Source organism: Parasteatoda tepidariorum, chromosome 9 (assembly GCF_043381705.1).
Source record: "Parasteatoda tepidariorum isolate YZ-2023 chromosome 9, CAS_Ptep_4.0, whole genome shotgun sequence".
Taxonomy (NCBI): Eukaryota; Metazoa; Arthropoda; class Arachnida; order Araneae; family Theridiidae; genus Parasteatoda; species Parasteatoda tepidariorum.
This window is the reverse complement of record NC_092212.1, coordinates 74554594-74574303: the sequence shown is the minus strand read 5'-3', so window position 1 is coordinate 74574303 and position 19710 is coordinate 74554594. Positions and strand designations below refer to the sequence as shown.

General features: G+C 26.5%; 1 protein-coding gene across 3 annotated transcripts in view; it reads left to right on the top strand.

The window, feature by feature from the left end:
* Positions 1-19710, top strand: part of LOC107449872 (uncharacterized) — a 60841-nt gene that overhangs the window by 27831 nt on the left and 13300 nt on the right. For all 3 annotated transcript variants that reach the window (XR_006224846.2, XM_043040241.2, XM_071185400.1), the window contains exons 4-10: positions 5500-5634; positions 8328-8396; positions 9345-9550; positions 10805-10871; positions 12543-12620; positions 15774-15902; positions 16211-16322. Coding sequence is in view for 2 of the 3 variants with exons in the window: in XM_043040241.2 (XP_042896175.1) it covers positions 5500-5634; positions 8328-8396; positions 9345-9550; positions 10805-10871; positions 12543-12620; positions 15774-15902; positions 16211-16322 (796 nt within the window). In the remaining variant the exon portion in view is untranslated. The remainder of the gene's footprint in view (positions 1-5499; positions 5635-8327; positions 8397-9344; positions 9551-10804; positions 10872-12542; positions 12621-15773; positions 15903-16210; positions 16323-19710) is intronic.

Sequence of the window (19710 nt, the reverse complement as noted above, 5' to 3'; positions counted from 1 at the left end):
GGAAAATAGGAGGTAAAAGAGGTAGAAAAAAAAACTAGGTGTACAACGCACGTATACAAAAAATACAGCTTCTTGGAACGCTCTGTTACGGAAATAAAGGGGAATACAATGTTTTTTTAGCCCCATTTTTGTTAATAGAATAATTTTTGTGGGTTACGCTCTGGAAACTATTCCTTTTTACCTTAATACCCGTTGGACAAATATTTAATAATGATTTTTAAGGATTTTCTTAAACGAAATGTTAAATATATCTCGGAGGTAAGTTGTGAATTCCGGCTATCAGAAATCGTTGTCTCAATTTTACAATGTGCCGGATTTATCGGAAAAGTCGCCATTATAACCCTTCCAGTCCAATAGTTTGCAGATTTTTTTTTTAATCAGCCTATTTCAAACCTGCCAACATTCACTCTTTTCGAGAATGGATTTTCCAAGTGGTAGTAAAACAATTACCGAAAAATTATCTTCCGCAAAAAAAAATTTATATTTTAATCAGGTTGAAATTCAATATCGTAAGGACAAATACAGAGATCCCAACTGCTCCCATGGGTGAAAGCCCTTATATAGCAAGACGGAAAAGAGAAAAACCTGGTACGTAAAACATTTCATTCCAGCATTTTTTTCGAAAAAAATGAAATATCTGTAACTATGAAGATTTCTTTTATAATTCTGGCATATATATAAAACTGCTTCTTTTCCAAGATAAAGTAGATATTGTTGAAAAATTTAAAAAAAGAATAAGTAAACTCCTCCCCAAAACTAGCTATAACTGAAATGGTTTTACTACCAGCCTTTCCTCTTTTCCGTCTCGCTTTCACCTCTGGTGCTGGACATGAAAAGATTGTTAAATGAATTTCGGCTATGATCTCATCTACATTGCTGTTATAATTCATTCATCAAATTAAATATTTTTTTCCAAAATTCATCATGATTCGTCTTCATTTATCAATCTATTAACATAATCAACAATAATCAGCCACGCGGACATATGATGACAGTCACATATACCATAGTCTATTCATGATTTTCTTTTATTTTACATTCAAAATTCTCTCGTATTGATAACTAAACAAATTACATTATTTTGAATAAGACGCAGCAAATTTTTTACCTCGTCAAACATTTTTTGTTTAATAATAAAGGGAAATTCCATTTTTTGTGAAAGAAAGTTGTAATGGTTGATAGTGAGGAAGAATTTCAAAAGCTTTCGCAGTAATTATCCCAGAAACAAACAGATTAAATGGGAATGAAAGAAAAATGTAAAAAGGTTAATTAACAATTAGTTTGCCAAGACTCTGACAGCGTTTTCTGATTTAAAAATGATAATTCCTTAATAATTGAAAAATTTTAATAGAATAAAAATATTGTAAGCTTAATTAAGATCTACAAACAAACTTTATAATGATTAAACATAATGGATTTTTTATCATTTGCACTTGGTTGGACATAAATTAACTTCATTTAACTGAAGTTGCGTTTTTTACCTCAAATGCACTGTGATTACAATGAACAATCATTTTATTTTTTTGATTTTGTAATAGATTTTTTTTTTTAGATTTAGTTTTACGAAACTAAAATCTATCGTAATAACTCAACTTTTAAAAAATTTCCTATTGAGCAATTAACAAATAATTCAACATAATGCATAAGTTATAATTGTCAAAAATCATTGTAAGTTTGAATAACCTGGTAGAGTTGAAGTTCGATTTTAATTGCACAAGAACAAAAATCTATATCTCCCGGTTAACTTTAAGAATACTTATTATTTGAACTGCGCAGTAAACTAGGCCTGGCTCAAAACAGAGCAATAAAAACTATGAAAGATATCCGTGGGTACCTTAAGGAGGCAAGAACCTTGAGGTTTAAGTCAACTTAAATAACATAGGAAAAAAAACAGTTATGTATGAAAGCCTTACTTATGGAGGTGGCCTAATCCACTTATTAAAATACCGGTGTTTGTTCCATTAGCACATATCCACTACTTTACTTTAAAGTCACATTTCGTCCACCGTATGAAGACAACTGGCATTCAGATAGTTCATTTTCCCCGAAGAGGTAGTCGTATTGAAGAATCGACTTTGGCGCTTGGTGAACATGATCTTCTTTATCTCACGTTGATACCTTTCATCTCACTTGGATTTCTTTTATCTTCTTTTTATCCTTTAATCTAATGTTTAAGGGGAGCCGGTAGGGCATATGTCAATAATGCTAAAACTGACCTTTTCTGATGTACCTTTTCTAAGAAACTACTCATGATATCACCTTGAAACTGTTTAGAGATCTTTTAGATAATATCAGTTGTAGGCTGTGATAATGTTTTAGCGTTAACACGAATACGTTTTGAGTTATTAAGATTTTTTCTCAAAAATGATGAAATTTCAAAAAAAAATTTCGAGTTTTTAATTCATACTTTTTTTAAAAAAAATTCCTGCCAAGGATGTGTGTTGACAGTTAACGCAATATAAACATGCATATGTAAATATTCTGTGAAAAAAACAGAGGCAATATCTTGCTTAGATGCTGAGAAAAGGTACATTGAAAAAGGTCAATTTTAGGATTATTGGTATATTCCCTACCAACGCTTCTTAATCGTCTTTTTACGATAGATGGTATTACATCTCCAGCTTATTCTTGCCGAACCGAGATTTCTAAAATTTAAACTAGATCTGAAAAAAAAACACAATACTTAAACTTTAAGGCTGTGCATGTTGCAAAGATCAAAAAAAAATAAAATGAACTAATTAGTCAAAAAAGGCTTTAATATGAGGTTGATAAAATTATGATTAAATTTTATAAAATATTAAATGATTTCCTAAGTTATAGCTATTCGCGATCGCAACGAACTATAGGGGGCGTTGTTGTATGAGACTAATACCTGCGATTTCTATATGAACAGTCATTCAATTACTCTAGAGACGTCGTTAATGTAGCACGTAGCGTTACAACGTTCCTTCTTTATTGTGGCTAATTAAATTTAAAAAAGAAAAATGCTTGATATTCTTTCTTATGCAAACGAAAACAAAATGGTATCTCTTTTTATTAGAGAAGGAATATCCAAAACACATCGGAAAAATATTTGTACATTAACAGAAAAAAATATGTATATTCTTATAACAGTTAAAACCTAATGCCCGAGAAATAGTAGGGGAGAGTGGGGTCAATTGTAACAGGGTACGATTGTAACAGAGCAAAAATTTCGAGTGCCGGGTACTAGATTTGGTTCCTAGGTGGAGCACAAGGTGTATTTAACAAATCTACATGTACACCCCTGCTGGCAACCATTTTTTATCTACTTTTGAAAGAGTTACATCACGAAAGATATTTTCACGATACGTAAGTACTTTTTTTGGTATTAGAATATTATATTGTAACAAAGTAATTTNATTTCAACCTCAAATAAACAGCCAATTTGTGTTAGAACTAAATGTAAAATTTTTGATGTGTCTATTCCTATATTCATTTTGATTATAATATCTTTTGCTTTGTTTATTTTCATTTTTATGTTTAATAAATGCTTTTCTTCACAGCAATTGAAAAAATTGACTGATAAGTTGAAGAATGATAATGATTATTCATGTTCATGTGCCTTAAAGGATGTCAATAGACCAAAGAATAGATATAAAGACATTGTACCATGTAAGTTAGCTTTGATTTCTTATGATGTTTATTTATATGAATTAACTATATTTTTTCATTTCAAAAAAGTTTAATTCAAATTTTTTAAAGTCAATTTTTTGTTCAAATTTTTTTATTTCAGTATATTATTTTTGTTATTTTAATAGGAAAACTTTGTTAGTTTATTATTTATTCTCTTTTATTATGACTTTAAAATATAAGTATGAAACTTTCTTCATTTAAATCAAATTTTAACTTTAATTAAGGTATCTAAGATCACTAGTTTGCTTTAACCCATTTTCAGCAAAAGGTGTGCAACCGCACCATTTCAATAGATATTTTTTTATTAACATTGTGACTAATATTTTTCATTAATTTTATTTTTCTGCTCTTGTCAAGGGTTCTAAAGAAATTTACAAAATATTAGTAATTCAATTAGAGTAAACACTTTCTGTTTTGAAATTTTTAAACTACTCTAGCTTATTAACTTCAAACGATTATTGACAAATGAAATTTTTTTAAATGTATAATTATTCCTTTTAATATTTTTCCTTTTTTGTTAAATGAGTTGTGGTTTTAATTTTTTTAGATGACAAGTCACGAGTCATTCTTCCAAAATGTGAAGGTATTCCTGGATCAGATTACATAAATGCGAGTCATATAAAGGTATATTAATTTTTATTTAAAAAAAATTGTTTTTGGTTAAATAAAGCATCTAGAAATCGTCACTTATTTTTGATATTTTACTCCAAATATATGACATTATTGTACTTCAGAAACTGTATCGTATAACACGTTCGTTGAATGCTCTTAAATTGTTGGAAGTGATTAAAAATTTCCTATAATAGCAAGGTGTCTCCATATACAATCACATTACCCATATTTTTTTTTTTTTATGTATTTGCATTGTATTTCTTTACTGCAGAATGCATTTGCTTTAAGGCATGGAATTGATTTTTTTTTATCCTGCCAACATATAAGAAAGAATAAAAGTAATATGTTTCCTTTCTCAATAGTAACACCACTAAATAATAATTTTATTAGTTAATAACTGTTTAACAGTAAAAAAATATTAACCTGCTTCAAACTGAATTTAATAAAAAAATTAAATAAATAAAATAATTTCAAAGTTACCCAGGTTACACAATCTTATGTTTTGTCTTTCTTGTGAAGAATGTTTGTGTGTGATAGTATAATATTTCAAATGCATTAAAGTCAACTAATAAATCTGAAGAAAATGCTTAAAAAAGCTTTTATTGAGTATAGTGCTAATAGGATACAAATTTCTGATATTTCGTTAAATAAAAATGTGTCCAGTATTTATTTCTTAAATTTATTTGAAAATATAATTTAGAAATCTAGTGAGAAAATTTAAATGCTAGAATCAATAAATAGAACAAAAGAATGTGTCAAAAAGTATAAAAATAAGTTTAATAAATACAAACAAGTAATATAAAAATTTTATTTTAGTTACTTTTTAATAAATAATTGCAATTTTTCTCCAATATAAAACTGAAATTAATTAATTAAATTTAATTAATGAATTAATATTTCAAAAAACTGAATTAACATCAGTGTCATCCACTACAAGTTTAAAAAAATATATTTGATTATATATATTGAAAAATATATTGGATGAATAAAAATTATTTTATTAACGATTTAAAATTTGAACAAGATGTAGGGAGAGTGAACTAATAGTATTGAACAGTTAAATAGATAAGTTAGTTTCATTATTAAATACAATTAACTACTTTTAAAATTTTTAAATTTAACTAAATTATTTTTAAAATGTAATGAATGGATAAATAAAATATGTCAACTAATACTTAATTTGGAATGATTAAAATAATAGTTAAGTTTTTTTTCTTTAAATTTTTTATTTAGGGAGCTAGTGGTGCTTTAGCTTACATCGCTGCTCAAGGGCCTCTACCAAATACTGTGATAGATTTTTGGAGAATGATATGGATTTGTGATGTTCAAGTTGTTGTGATGGCTTGCAATGAGGTGGAATCTGGAAAAGTAAGAATTTAAGGATTTTAAATAACCTGTTTGTAATTTGTCTGTAAAAAATCATAAGTTATTATTTATAGTTATTATATATATATATCATAGTTTGTAGTGTTTTTTAAAGGTGCTTATTTTCGGTTTTCGAGTTTTAAAAGCCCTTAAAGGTGCATCTATAAGAGATGCACCTTTAAGGGTTACAGATTTGGGGGCCCCAGTTAAAGAGCCGATAAATTTTAGTTAACATGCAAGGTCTTAAACTTAATATTGAAAAAGTATTTTTCAGACCATAAAAATTGCAAGTAACATGAAACCTTATTTAGAAGTACGTCCCCCAGATACTCAGAATTTAATTTAGTGAAATTGTAAAAAAAAAAATACAAAAATTGAATAAACATATCTAGAGGTTTTGGTTAGAATGTTAAAAATTATGAAGGAAACAAGATATTTGTACCGATTACCTAGAAAAACATAACGTAGAATTCTAAAAAAAATCATTTTAGATTTATTATTGAGTTTAAAATTTATTTGACATTTTAAGAAAGTTGACCTAAATACTCAATCAATAATTGGCTAAACATTAAAAAAATAGTTTTATCAAAAAATTAGAATATAGCATAAGATTTCACAATGTTTGTTTAATTTGTTTTATATATGCATGTAACACACTTTTACTGTATTCAAATGCATAACAACCCCAATATTTGATGAATAGAAGCAATAAATCAAAAAATTTAATTGGCTATAAAAATTTAATACAAATATCAATTTAAAATTTTATATTAAAAATATACAAAAGCATTAGAAAAATCTATGTAAAAATATATGGATGCAAAAATAAATCAAAATTACAAAAAGTAAATTAATAAACTTAACCAGAATATTATATAAAAGCAAAACACATGAAAAAAAGTGATTCGCATGATGTTTTTTCTCACACAAATTGCTTTGGAGTCTTTTTTGTTGTTGAAGAGGCTTTGATCAATTTTGTGAAACTACTTTAATAAGCTTTTTTCTAGATTTCTTTGCCGAAAATTCAGAAATAATATCATCATACGATAAAGCTGTAGTTACATCAGCTTCAATTGCCATTAAGGCCTCACATACCTTTTAATGCTTCAAAAAATCGATNTTACATCCGCTTCAATTGTCATTAAAGCTAAAGCCTATAGCTTATCATCAGCTAATAAATTTCTTAATGGAGATTTTAGCCTCTTCAAAAATGAAAAAGATCTTTCTCCAGAGCAATTTGAGACAGGAATTGACAAAAACAGCTTCAGTGCAGCCTTAACATTTGGGTATTCTCAATTTCAGGATTCATTTTCCACCCTCTGATATTGAACCGAAAAATTTTGATCTTTATATGATGGATAATATAATCAAGAAAACGATTTGTCAGAAACTAGTTATTTTATCATGATCATGTAAAGTCTTAAAAACTTATTTTGCATTTTGTTAATGTATATGGTGCTTAAAAATATTTTTTGAGTGCTTAAAAAGTATTTTGCTTATTTTTTGTTGAAAGATTTGGCTACGCACTCCGTATATGTAGACCAGCTGTTCCCAATATGCTTTTTTCTGTGGAACCCTAAATAATCACCCTTCCAAACCCCAACTTTATAAATAAAGTATAAAAAAGACTATATAGTGAACATATTAATCAGTAAAAAGACTAATGTGAATATTTAATAAGGGGAATGAAATTTTCTCGTTGTTATTTTATTAATAATTTTAAATTTGGTTTTATACTTGGCGGTTAAATTTTCAGTTTTGGATTTGAATCTAGTGTAGCTATGAATGTGTTTGTTGTATGCTAAAAACAGCCGAATTATAGTTTTCGTGTGAATGAAAGCTGAAACGAACTGTTATAAGTGTTGATAATGGTGATCAGGGCAAAAGCATTTCTACATAAACAAATTTAGTTATTTTATTTGAGTTGAATAGCAAGATTGAAAAATACTAATACAATTTTTTATAAATGCATTTTCAGAATGTAGTTCAATTAAATTCTATTTTTAAAAGTTTGCTGTTTCTTTTTCAGTGGCATTTTACTTTAGATAATTTTAGAAAGGAATCGAAATATCAAATAAATAATGGATTATTGATTGGTTTTAAATATAAAGGCTTCAAAAACTCTCAAAACTTTCTCAATATTTCCACGCTATCCTAGGGTTTCGCAGTTCCCATATGGGAACTGCTGGATGTTATAAGATTTGAAATTAATATCTAATGCTCCATATTTAGAAAGAGCATATGGTTTGGTATTAATATCATGAAAGTTTTAAATTGACAATCTTAAAATATTTATAACTATTTTATAGTTAAAGATGTTAAGTTTAATTTTGCTACCTCAGTCTTTTATGCTTTAATTACCAATTTTATTTTTTATCCAATATTGTGGTATTTCATCGAACCTCGTATGAAATTTTTCATCATTCTTAAATAATTTGAACACTTTTTGTTTCATAAGTTATATTTTGCTGAGTTTTCTTAACTTTTGAAATTTCTAAAATTCATTATTGTTTAATCTAAATATGTATTTTCTCTAATATCTTCATTTTATTTATCTATAAAGAATATCATAAGTAGCAGTAGCAAGGATTTAAGCATGTAATTTTAGTCTGAAAGATTTTTCCTAATAGCAATGTTTTACATAAATGTAATTTTTCTCCTTTATCAATTTTTATTGAATTGTAATTTTGTTTTAGAATAAGTGTGAGAAATATTGGCCATCTAAGGGTGAAGTGAAACATTTTGGAAACATTTCTGTTGAATTGGTAAGATTTTTTATTTAATTTTATTACAATATATAATTATGTTTGTCAAATAAATCAAACTCAGATAGAAAATTTCCTGTAAATAATTTTGTAACCAATCTCAAACTTACAAGTATCAGAATGAATAATGCAAATATACCCTAAAGAGAGGTTCAGACATAGATTAAGATATTCAGTTTAACTTGTATTAAATAAATGTAACACTTAGTATATTTAACTCGAACTTGCTAAAATTAAAATTGAAGTTAAAAGTTATTAACATTTAAGTTAAATGCTATTTTTTCTCCCTTTCTAATTCTACAACTAATTCTACCTTTGCTATAATTTATATTTTATGAACTTGCAACAGAATATAGTTGTCTGCTATAGCTATATCAATTTATTATTATCTTTCAAAAAAATATATTTTGTTTAGTCCATTGCAAATAGTCCAATGGTAAGCACCTACTTAAAATTGTGCTTTGCTGTGTATTTATTTAATGATTATAATATTTAAGTGAGTGACTGTATAAACTACCAAATTTTACTAAAAGGTATATCATGTCTTTGATCTAAATTATATTAATGTAAGGTTATATCATATTAATAATAAAAAGCATAAATTACCTAAATTAGCATAATAATTTATTTTCCTTGTATTTTTTTATAATTTTTATTTTATTATTTATTTATTTATTATCTATTATTATTTTATCTATTTTTTTTATTTATTTTCTGTTTTTTATTTATTATTTTTATCCATTATTTTATATTTATTATTTTTATTTATTTTTCTTTGCTTGACTATTAATGAGCATTTGAGATATATGCTTGTATAGAAAGTTTCTTTAAATTTGTTACTTTTAGAAGTCATGGTTTTTATTTAATGCTTTCATAATCTCTACAACTCTGATTGTATTCTACTCGTGACTTATTATATTAGTAAAATCATTTATTATTTTTCTTTAGATCAACACTTCTCAGATCTGTCAAGATTTTTTAATACGAACTCTATTAGTCAAATGTGATTCAGAAATGAGGGATGTTTACCAGTTTCACTATACATCTTGGCCTGATCATGGAATTCCTGATACCGTTCATCCCATTCTAGAATTAGTACGCTTGATGCGTCAGTGCCAAGCATCAGAAACAATGCCGATTGTTGTCCATTGCAGGTAAAAGTTTTTCTTAAATTTTATTTTTTTGCAGGCATTTATAATATTATTCTTAATTTAAAGCAGTTTTAATGTTTTATTTTGTTGGTGCCATTGGCGAGTTTGAGTTTCGCCAGTAGCGGCAGCTCCATCCCCACTCACTTCGTATGAATTTTTCACAAGCTCTTGTGCTTATTGTATTTCGTTTTTATTGTATTTCGTTTTTATTATTTTTCGTTTAAATAAAAAACTTGTTATTGTTATTAACTATTTGCATTACTTGACCTATGGATACTTTATTGTTATGGTGGGTTGGACCCTCCATATTTCATTTTCAATTTTTCATGACAATCATATGTATTAAAGAATAAAGTAATTTTGAGACATTTTTGTTCTTTTAGAAATTTTTATCAGTTCCAAAATTTTATGAATGAAGCACTAAAAACATGAGTTGTTAAAGAAAAAGTTTACTGAACAAATTGTTTGATAATTTCTGATATTCTGTTTAGTTTTTTCAAGTATTCTTTCAAATTTGTTTTCTATCCTTATTCTAAGAGAGAGTAAAAAATATATACATATATATATTATCCTGCTATTGAATTACACAAATATCAAGTATTTGATTATCCCGAAAGACTTAACTATGAACTAATAATTAACTTCCAGCATTATAAAATCTATTTTTGATAACCTTTTTTTAAAAAAATTTATTAGTTTTGAATGGTTGAAAAAACAGAGGAAATGTTTTTCCCCAAAATTGTTCATTACTAAAAAATGTTAGTAATTCAGCTAACAACCATTAGTTAACTTATATCAAATCTGTCAAACTACTGTAAAGTAATTTATGTTTTCTTTATATGTATTTCATATATATTTATTTTTTATGTACCCTATTGTCTAAATTTTTTTCATCTCAACTTCATTAAACAACAAAGAATAAAATGGGCAGGCAGCGTTATCAGAATGGACAAAGACCGTACCACAAAAAAAGTTTTCAATGCCAGACCAGTTGGCACAGGAAAAAGAGGCAGATTGAATTTGAGATGGATAGATGGCCGAGAAAAAGACCTTTTTGGTCTTAAAAACTAAAAACTGGGAAATACTAGCAGGAAAAAAGTTAGTCTGGAAAAAACTTCTGGAGAAGGCCAAGGCCCACCCTGGGCTGTTGAGCCATTGATGATGATGATGATTGTCTAAATTGCTATTTTTGATATTATAAAATATATATCTATAACTTTGCTAGTGTAATTTTTAATTTTTTTTTTCTTTTTGCAGTGCTGGCTGCGGGAGAACTGGAACTATTTGTGCTGTAGATTTCGTATGGGCTTGTCTGAGGCATGGTGTTAGTATTAACTTTTTTCTTGAGTAATACATAGATAACAAGTTGCTTCTTCAAAAAACACAATATATTCGTTTCAATTAGTTCTGTAAAAATAGTTTGAAATGGTGCATAGTGGTATGTTTTTAAAGAACTTATTTTACCAGGAATAGTTTTAGTATTAAATATACTTTATATTGTACCTAGGGCCTTATAAATTATGCGGAAATATTTTTGATATTATGCGACAAGGATGTGAAAATTTGTAAAAATTATTTAAAGAGATTGGAGGTCACCTATGAAACGAAACAGAAATTTAAAAAGAAAATATAAAACATTTTTGATTTTCTTTCTTACTTTAATTACCTTTCGTCCTAATTCAACATCACAACAATTATTAAAGTACTGTGAAATTAGTCCAAAAGCTGAAATTTCTTTAAACTTTGTTTCTGTTTCATAAGAATTAAAACGTAACTGGATATGGCTCTTTTTTTATTTTATTTTTTTATTTATCCGCTTTTCTTTTATGTCTACTGAATTAGGCAGGTCAAAAAGGAATTGCCTCTCTTGTCCTGTAAGTTCTAGAAATTTCTCTGAATTCCAGAACATTCTTTAACATGTTCTTAGTTTGCAGCATAAAAGAAGTTGATTGTCATGTTCAAACTATTAGCAAAGGAGAAAGTTAGGGATAACTTGATGAAAGGATTCTAAAAAGTTAAAAGGGTGAAATTGCTTGGGATAAGAATTCTAAATATAAATTTTCTGGTAAATGATGATATTTTGCTGAAAAATGAAAATTTTGCAAGTACTCTTGTGATTATGTGGATATTTGTAAATTTTTGCAGCTTCACAAAATGTACATGTCTCTTATTTAACCTATTTGTGATTTTTATCAAGTCAAATTTTACTTATTGTTCTAAACTTTTAAGTGTTATTCAAAGTTTATGTAAATGAGTACTTAATATTTACCAGGGGTCTAGTTATTTTGAGAGGTAGCTATTTTGTGAAAATTTAGATATAATTTGTGAAAATTAAAAATTATGTAAAAAAAAATCAACACAAGAGTAAAAAATATTTAAAAAAATTGTCACTACAAATAAAAATTTATGACTGGTAAATTTCTACATACTTTTCCTCATGTATTCAAAAATAATTTTGCTATTGTAAAATTTTGACCTTAAAATTTTATCCAAGTTTAAAAATCCATTAAAATCATTGTCCACAGTTAAATTTCAATTTGAATTTATTAAAAACATGCATTTACAGTACGAGCACTAAAAGTTATTTTCATTATTTGAACATTTTCCACTAGGTCATATGGAAAAAAGTTTCACAGAGATAAAAATGTTTCATAAAAAAATAAAGGTCTGAAAGAATAAATTTACAATGTTTAAGATAATGTTCGAATGTTTAGAATAATGTTTGAATCTCAACTTCCTGTACAGTTTATAGAAGGACCTCATCATTTCATTTAAAAAAAAAAACTCAGCCAAAAAAAAGCTCCCTTTGATATGGCGTAAGTTACCTTTTAGGCTTACCACACTGCACTATCTGACCAAACACGTGCTACCTTTTCGTAAAAGACAGCTGTTAGTACATTTACCTTGGACGGAACCCTGTTTACTTAAAAATTTTTTCATTTTATGGAGAAAAAATTTCTTCATCTTTATAAGTTTTTGGTAATTATTTTTTCAGAAACTCTCAGAAGATTTCTCGTTATTTCAAATTGCTGTTGAATTGAGGAGACAAAGGATTGCCATGATACAAACTAAGGTGAGGGGGAAATAAAATGCTTCTGCTAAGTATTTGAAATTACAGTTAATTCCTTTATTTTTGTTACAACCTAACTTGATATTCTTAATTTATATTTTTGATTGTTTGATAGAATATATCTTGTTGTAGTTGCTCTAAAGATAACTTGAAATTTATAGCTTTGTAATTTTTTAGCTTTGAAATTTATGTCATTACTTTAAAAACTTAGTTTCCATTAAAATTATGAAATATTATAATTCCATCAAAACATTCCAATTATTATCTTTTGATGAATTATAAATAATATATATTGAAATCATTAAATAATTTAAAGTTAACAAAAACATTAATTTAAAATTGCAAATAACTTTTAACTCATTGGCAGTTGAGCAAATGGGCAAAATTGGGAGAATGTTTTTCTCCAATACACTATTTCCCTATCTGATAACATAGAAAACCAGTTATGCTATGTGGAGAAGTAACTTAATAGATAATTAAACTTATGTAGAATGAGTATAAAAATAAATTGAGTTAAAAAAAAGTGTGATATTAATTATACTATCATAGTTTATTTGTTAAATTAGATCACAAAGTTTGTTATTTGTATCAAATTAAATTTTATTTATTTTCCTTTGAAGCCTGCATATGGAATTGCTTCAGGAAGGTACTTCATTTTTATATTTACTTGTTTTGATGTATGATTATTGTTATATCCTATCTATCTTTTGATATTTGTTATAGAATTTAAGAAGTTGTTACTTTTATATATGTTAATATAAGTTAGGTTTATGCAAATTTGATTCATATCTAGCTTTTATGTGTTTTTAAATTGTCACTCCATTGCTTTGACTGTAATTTAATAATTTTCAAATTCTAAAGAAAATCGAAAGATTAGTGTTAAAGGTGTCTTTTTCAAACATGGAAATGTGCTGTGTTAAAAAATAAAAAAAAAAGGCATACAAATACAAAATGCCCCCATCTAATAAACATGCTTAGAATGACAAATAAGATGATATTGGTGGAACTAAAGTTTAAATTCTCTGTTCTTTGTGTTTTTATGATCTCTGTTGCAGTAAAATGTAATTACTTCCTCTTTAATTATGGTTAATAACCATAAACTATTGAATCATTGATGTTGTTCTTACAATCAAAATATTGTAGAGAAAATCACACATGTATGTGATGCAAGTCGTATTACATTAAATTTGAGTTACTAAAAGATATTCTCTTTTTAGTTTTGTAATATTGTCCTTAGAATTGATAGCAAGAAATTTTAGTTGATATTTTAGTGTTAAACAAATTTTTGTCATTGACTTATTTCCATGTGAATTTTGATTGAAAATTAAATTTAATACTGTAGTCATAAGAGCTGTAAATAAATTTCACTCTAGACTTAGATTGGGGAGAGACCTAATTTCTTTTTCCCACAACAAACCAATTTTTATCTATATTTCAATAAAAATAAATTTTTGTATAATTTAGCTGAGGAGGTTAATAAAAAGTTTTAACTGCAATTTTCTTTCAAATTGAAAGAAGAAAAAGAAAAACCTAGTCTTAACTATAGATTTTAGTTATAGCATTATGAAACTTTAAAAAAATGTTGGAAAATAACACTCTTAAATGTTTAAGAAATATATTTTTCATTAGTTTAAAAGTTTTTATCTGAAACATAAAAGTGTTGTATTATTTATAAGTAAAAATGCACTGTTATTTATAAGAAGGAGGGATATTGTTTCATGAGCAGGACTGTTATTGTCAACTGAAACATCAATTAAAACTATTATTTTGGAGAAAAGGCTACTATAGTGACTAATTTAGCCAGAATTAAGGTAAAAAAGACTTCTTTGCAATAAATATATTACATTCACTAATAAAAGCTCTGATAAAATATATTACTAATATGATATAAAACATTATTTGAACTAAATATTTCTAACTAAAATTATTACTGAATTATTACAAGCTGTCATTGAATAAATAAAATATAGATATTTCTATTCAAGATCAAGATCTTCATGGTAAAGACAAAACTCAATTTTTGAATTTAATACAAATTAATATAGATCAGCACACCATGAAGAAGGAAGTTAACTATTCTAAATTACTTTTCACACCACTAGTCTTTCTTCCTTATTCACATACAGAAACTACATATTTTAAAAGTACTTGTATTTAAGGAAACCTAAAACAAGATGGGTATAATTAAATGTGTTTATTAAATAGTTAATTATTTTACATACAGCTAATGAAAGATTATAATTTAAATTACAGTTGAACTTGTTTATAACGAGCTCAGATTTAACGAGAACTCAGATTTACCGAGGGAAACGAAAATATTTGGTTGGATCAATGTTAAGTCTATGGAACAGAAGTCGCTTTTAACGAGCAAAACCCGGTTTTAGCGAGCAATATTTTTCTGTCTTGCAATCTTTTTTCTCATCTTTGTAGGCTTTTCGATCTTTTTTCAAAATGATAAGAAATGCAGGGAACGAGTTCAAAGTAAGCTAACAAACTACTATTTTAAATATGTAGATTAATGAAAAAAATAAATGTTTTGATAAGAATCTTTTCCTTTATTTTTCTTTCCGTTTATTGTTTCTATCCTTTAAGAATGTAGAGCAACTAGAAATCTTTTGCTGGTTGGGGGGGGGTCAGTTGTCATTAAATTAAGGAAAGTATTTAATTAAATTAATTAAAGTAAGTAAGCATTAATTAAATTTTAAGTAAACTCAATCATTTGACTTCCCAAGCCCCCCCCCCTCTTCTGGTTGCACGCCTGCCTTAAGGACCCATTTATTACAAGCACTCGAATTTAACGAGTATAATGTTACGGTCCCTTTGTGCTCGTTATAAACGAGTTCGACTGTATAATGTTTTATAATTTAAAGTTACTTTTATTCGCTTAGTCTTTATTTATGTATTAGTATGTTTTGAACTCCAAAATATTTATATACATCTCTCTAGCGTTACTTTATTTAAAATTTTTAATATCGATGAAATGATTTTTTATTTTTAAACAACATATTATAGGTAAAATACCTTTTACCTATAATTTACCTTTTTTTTAATCTTTCTGTAGGTAAGAAATCTTTTTGATTTAAATAAAAAAAATCAAGTGATTTAAATCATGTTAATTTAATCCCACATGCGTTTCATAGTATTGTGTTATTACAGGAACAGTACATCCTTGCCCATAAAGTTGTTGCTACACTTTTTGAGCAGCAATTGAATGTTATTGACTGCCATCCGTACGTGAATATAGATGAAGATGGAGAGCCATTGATTTGGAAGGAGTTAACCAAGGTAGATTTTATTATTTTTATTTTTTAGCATTTGTTTCTTATCTAGAGAAAGATTAAAATAATTTTAATAATGTTTTTCATGCTTAAAAATAACTATATATATTATACTAATAAAAAAACTGTATTAGTAATTCTCTTATTTTTTTAGTAAGCTGTTTTCCTCATTTCATTCTCTGTAGTTAATACTTTTTCTCTGTAGTTAATACTTTTTTTTATTAATGGGTATTTTTTGCATGCCATAGCTGTTTTGAATTTTTTTATTTCTTTGTAAAATGAATATCTTTTACTAACAGCTTATATAATTTTTAGAATAAAAGAATTGCTCTGAAAGAAAAATCTCCAGAATCCACTCAGTCTGTTGATAAAATTCATGAGAAATCTTCTTCTGAAAAGAATGTGTGCAATAAAAATGCTACAAATGGTAATAAGCTGTAAACAAAGTTATTGATTTAATATATTTATCCATGCATTGTTTTTGTTATTTGAAATTTTTTATTAGAGTAGACTCTTTTTCATTTGATCTTGATAATTTAAAACATTGATATTTACATTAACATTAATTCCGGTAAAATTTCTTATTGACTTGAAGGTTAAAATTTTAATTTTAAAATATTTCTCTTTGTGTGTTACAAAGTTTGTGATTCGAAAAATAAAGCCTTTTCAACTTATAAAAGATTATTTTAAATAAAATTAGTAACATTATTTTTTAAAGAGAAAGGGGTCTTAACCGTCAGACTTGTTTTAATTTTTAAAAACGGAAACTAAAAAAGTTTTGAGTCATGAGGGTGAAAAATATAGCCATTTTAAAGAAATGAAATTGTTTGAAGTATTTTAGATCATCACTATCAACCTTAATAATACTGATAGTAAAATAATACAGAAACAAAGAATGAAAAATATATTTGATAACTCTTTTTTTTTTTTTAAATCAGTGCAGGTACAGTAGAACCTCAATCAATAATTTTTCATGGACCCAGTCATTACGAACATTAGATACGGAAAACCACAAATGTGGGTCAACATAAGTAATGCCACAATAAGCATTACATATTACCTAGCTTTTAAAATTTCTTTAATTTCTTAAACTTATTTTTTTAATCATTCTTAATCGAATTGTAATTAAATTAAATCAATTATTTAATTTATAAAAAGCGAATATAAAATATTTTATTCTTTTCTTATCAATCATTGTGACGACCAACTTTTTATTTCAGTACTAATTTAGACTTGTTAATTCACTAAATCGAAAGTAAAAATCTATTTATAACCCTTTATTGATTATTTCTTACAGCAAATATGTTTCAGTTACATGGCTATGTTCATTATCACAGTCTTGTTGGCGATTTGAGATCACCAAAGTATTTTAAATCTAATACTGATTATGGCTTTATTTTTGGCAATGTTATCTTTCGATAATTGGCCAACCTTGGATCTCTTCCCATGCTCCTAACTGTCCATTGGGAACAATTCATACACTTTCAATTTCCAATTTTTGGCGACTGGGGGTACCGTTTTGTACAGCCCAGTTTCAACCGTTAAAAAATATCATTCTTTATTCTCAATGTGAAGAGAATCATTTTTCTTGATCCCTTTAAGGGTGTTTTCTTTATTTTTAATTATGGTCATTTTCAATACTCAATAAATCAATTTTTCTTAAAATGATTTAATTCATTTCTCTGAGATAATTATCATTATATTTCATCCAAATTAAGATGTATCTGTAAAGACCAAAAGTCAATGATGATACCTGAACTATCGTTAATTAATTTAGAATGACCACCGCTACTACAGCATAATATATCAAATTACTCAAAAATGTCATAAAGAAATAATAAAATTCAAAATTAATTAATTTACAATTCATCCAAACATTGTGCAGACACAGGTTGTGATCCCATTTTGCCATCAATATCATTTTGTACTTCACCATCTTCTGCAACCATTTCTTGAACCTACAACACCACAAATTTCAAAATTTTCATCATCACATATCAAGCGTAAACATCACATATGATGTTTAATGTATTTTTCTCAAAATGTAACCAGTCCTTATTTTCTTCTTCATCATTAGCAACATCAGGAAATACTGTTTTGCATTTCAAAATGAAATATTTTCAGTATTTTTTTTTTTTTAAAATGTTGGATGAATTTTTGATTGATAAATACTGGAAATTGGTAGTTTCAAAAAGATGTCTGTCGTATATTTTGGATTTGTTTCTAATATATGGTAAAATGCATTTACTCTGAATGTAATGTCAAATTTTAGAACTTATAAGTTTTTAATGATTTGTATTAAGTTAAATACTTTTTGGACTAACAATTGATAATTGTTGATATTATTCTACTGACCAATTTATATATAACCATCATAGTTACGAACTCCTCTACATATGCAGAAGCTTTCTACATCTATGCTCCATTTTATATCTTATACTGAAAATGGGCATTCAAAAAACATTGAACTTCTGCATTTTGAAAAATGAGCATTGTTATTTTGCACCCTCTTGGAACTACTTATGTCTACACACTCATGCGTAAAGATAGGCTCTACAACCTTGCTTAGACAATGAAGTCTTGAATTTTTACTACGCTTCAGCTTGATCAGTGTTTTAGGTCATTAATTAATGCAAAGTATGAGATGTTTAGCATCTTATAGCATTAAAAGAAATCATACTTTTCTTCTTTTTCAGATTTATTTTAAGTGATGGTGTTAAAACACTAAATTCCACTTATGAACACTATATTACAATAAATGTACTATTAATTCTTTAAATAAGGAATAAAAATTGAAAGCATTCAAAATCTTCTGTATAACTAATTTCTTCACCAATTTTGTAGTAAATCATCTGCATTTAGAAGGAAAAAAAAGAAAAAATGGGGGTTGAAACTGAATTGAGGTCTTAAAGGGCATAAAAAAGTAATTGAGTATTATCTTTTCTGCTACAAATTACCTAACTTTTAATTTGAGTTTATTTTTATATAGACGTGGCTCTTTTTACATTGTCTAATGATCTGTTAATAAAGAAGTAGTTAACATGATCAGCAGCATTGTTTCTGAATCTAATAGCAAAATATCATATTATTATCTGCAGTTGTTTAATTTTTGAATTTCTTTTTGTAAAACATTGTTTTGCGAGTATTTTCCACTTTTGCTACGTATTACACTACTTGTAATAAGGTCTTACATTGCATCACATAAAAATATAATTTAAGAGTAAAATATCTTCTAGCAGTAATATATTTTTTAATAAAATAAATTAATATATTGTTTATTTACATATTTTTATTATCAAAAACATTAAAGAATAACCAATAATTGTGTATTATACTCACATATGATTGCTGGAACACAAAACTATCTGAAAATGTTTAAAAATTTCGTGATGTGCCAATTTTTTGCTTTCATAACTAGAATTTCAAATGAAAAGATTTATTAAACAATACATACAGTTTTTTCAATACTACATTTTTTTTTTCATTTGTAGAATATAATTTCCTTTTAATGAAATAAAAAAGTATATTGAATAATTTTATATAATTTCTTACGTACAAAATTACAGGGCAGGAAAAGAGATTTAAAAAGAAGAGGGTTTCTATTATTACTGCTATGTATACTTTTACACTTAATACGCATGCAGAATGATATTTTTTGTTAACCCACACTTGTAATTTTTCTTTATCTAATAATTAATTATCTATAATTAAAATTATTAATTCTATGATGAACGGTCTATCAAGGTTCAATTATGCAAGTTTATAAATTTTTAGAATTACATTTACTTTTTAATTCTAAGAATTTTTTTTGTGCT